This window comes from Olea europaea, unplaced genomic scaffold, assembly GCF_002742605.1.
Source record: "Olea europaea var. sylvestris unplaced genomic scaffold, O_europaea_v1 scaffold15863, whole genome shotgun sequence".
NCBI lineage: Eukaryota > Viridiplantae > Streptophyta > Magnoliopsida > Lamiales > Oleaceae > Olea > Olea europaea.
Genome location: NW_019233483.1, coordinates 1 through 2,505, shown reverse-complemented (window position 1 = coordinate 2,505; position 2,505 = coordinate 1). Strand labels below are relative to the sequence as shown.

Sequence of the window (2,505 nt, the reverse complement as noted above, 5' to 3'; positions counted from 1 at the left end):
GTTTTTTTTTTTTTTTTTTTTTTTTTTTTTTTTTTATAGAACACTGAACCAACATATATCAGAGCATTTTACTATGTCAACCAAAATCAAAGTTAATAGCATAGCAAACCTGTTTCAAACATACAAATATGCCAGTCAAAATTAGAATGAATTGTCAATCTAATCAAAATTAAATAAGTAAATAAGCTCTTTATTGGAAAGGAAGAAAAGATTATACTGCTATCAATTATAAGCCAATTATTTCCAACTAGCTTTGACCATCTAACTGACAACATACGTTGCACCTCAGTAACTTCAAGCCAACACAAGTGAGATAAATAATCAGCTAGAGATAATATATGGAACCAGAAGTCCCTTTATAAATATTTTATACGAGCAAAATTTTTGGACTTGCTGAAAAATAACCAGTCTCATCTAGAGCAGTATTTCATGATATTGAATTCATCTTTCTTCTTGTCACTTAATTTTTCCTTCATTTTCTTTATAACAGATGTAGGGAGATTGATAGTCAATATCATTTTATTCCAAAAAACCAAATAAGACCATCAATCCTGAACTCAAAGTAATCTTGACCGCTAATCCGAAGGGATAATAACATCAAGGAGGAGTCTGGGATGGAAATTTCCTGGTGTTCCCTTGGAGTTCAAAATACAATTTGAGCTGAACACTATATTCAGTAACTTACAGAATACTTAAATTTTGGGGTGAGGAAAGTATGAAAAGGTAATGACAGGAATTCAGAAATTAGGTAAAAGGCATATAACTGATTCCAGTGATAAATATAAATAAGGTAAGTTCTTATCGAATTTGAAGCCAGAAAAGGACCATAAAGCTAAACAAAGAAGCAGGCAGAAGTTTTAAGTAATATACCGGAAGCTTATGATCAATCTCAGAAATGAGCATTTCATCAACTAGTTTCAGAAGATATAACATGTTGTCTCGACATGGCTGTGACACAAATATGTTTTCTTCAGTAGACAATTCTATTAGTCTCTGAATCAAGTCCTCATATATATCACGAAGAAAGGACTGATACGAGATGCCACCCTGTAGACATAAGAATTTGTTAAATATTTGCTCATGGATAATGTTCACATGATGCAAATGGTTAATCTATCAAGTAAGACAGAGGCATACTTGGTCACATTGAGTGAGTAGGAAATTTACTGTCTCCTCTAATTGTTGCCAGCCACCTTTCACTGAATGCACATAATGGCAAAGAACAAGACTGTACAAGTTCCTTATGAAATTTTGCTCATCAATTTCAGTCTCTTTCTGAATTCTTGACTTTTCATTGTAATTTTTCAACACATCAAGTTTCACAGATGCTTCCAACCAAGTATTCCATCCATTTTCCTACAGAAAAGTTCATCTGATCAGACGAAGAAACTTATGAACAATATCATAACAAGCCACATTTTCCTTACCATTAGAGCTTCAATATTTAAAGGATTTGATTCTAGGAGATCAATTATATCTCCAATGATCTTTATTCTAGCAGTTGCATCCATACAACCTGACAAGAATCTGAAAATGAGACACAAAATTTGAGGAAGAAAGAACTGAGAGTTATATTTGCTGCTTCTCTGACTATCAGACTGGTTATGCTTCTGTAAAACCTGCAGACGAATTTTAAAATGTTAATTCAATTACAAATTTTGCAGCATGTAAAATCATATAAACACATACACAAGTTTGAAATGGTGCATGAATGATGAGATGAAATGGATAACATTATGGTACATCACCTGTTTTGGACTAGCACCTCCAAGAAGAACGTCAAGTAATGTTGCACACAGAAGATCTGTCTGAGGAAATTTGAACAGCCGGTCTGAAATTACAGAGAAAATTGGTTGCATATGCAATCTGATTTTCTTATGTCCTTCAGGAAGAGATTTGAACTTTCCAACAGAAATATTAAAAAACTTGGATCCTTTTTTCTCTGATGGAAGACCAACTAAAAGTCTTCCAATGAACTGTAAGGCAAGTAATCTGACAGGCTCAGAATCCCTGCAAGGATAGAAGTGGAAAACAACAAACATGAATTACAGATCATTCTTCATGTACACACACACACATATCAGAGGACAATTTCTGAATGACGTGCATTCAATTTTAAACAAACTTATTAGTCTCCTGAGTTCCTAGAGAAAGAATCTTATTTAGCACTCTAAGCAGCTCTAAAATATTGAACTATGCCTGTCAATATAGAAGAAATCACAAATCATATATAAATCAGAGGACAATTTCTGAATGACGTGCATTCAATTTTAAACAAACTTATTAGTCTCCTGAATTCCTAGAGAAAGCATCTTATTTAGCACTCTTAGCAGCTCTAAAATATTGAACTATGCCGGTAAATATAGAAGAAATCACAAATTCCACCATTACATGTGTTCCCAGTAATATTAAAGCCCCGTCAGGTATCCATTTTTTTCAAAATGCATTTTTCTCTCTCTTCTTTTCAACCACACATTCTTTATTAAAATAATATTACACGTAAAT

At 33.0% G+C, this 2,505-nt stretch overlaps 1 protein-coding gene across 1 annotated transcript; it reads right to left on the bottom strand.

Moving 5' to 3' along the window:
• Window positions 1–46: 46 nt before the first annotated feature.
• LOC111376957 (BEACH domain-containing protein B-like) lies at window positions 47–2,057 on the bottom strand. The gene is made up of 4 exons (XM_022999969.1): window positions 1,749–2,057; window positions 1,428–1,619; window positions 1,138–1,356; window positions 47–1,047 (listed from the first exon to the last, which is right to left on the bottom strand). Exons 1-4 carry the CDS (start codon window positions 2,040–2,042, stop codon window positions 799–801), a joined length of 954 nt encoding a protein of 317 aa, XP_022855737.1. The 5' UTR covers window positions 2,043–2,057; the 3' UTR covers window positions 47–798.
• Between the last annotated feature and the right edge of the window lie 448 nt (window positions 2,058–2,505).

What these genes read in the sequence shown, in the direction of transcription:
- LOC111376957 (XM_022999969.1), bottom strand. Translation starts at nt 2,042, where the DNA reads ATGTTTGTTGTTTTCCACTTCTATCCTTGCAGGGATTCTGAGCCTGTC. An exon ending in GAGGTGCTAGTCCAAAACAG is followed by an intron (nt 1,620 to 1,748) that starts GTGATGTACCAT and finishes ATTCGTCTGCAG; the next exon opens with GTTTTACAGAAGCATAACCA. An exon ending in TACTCACTCAATGTGACCAA is followed by an intron (nt 1,048 to 1,137) that starts GTATGCCTCTGT and finishes TTATGTCTACAG; the next exon opens with GGTGGCATCTCGTATCAGTC.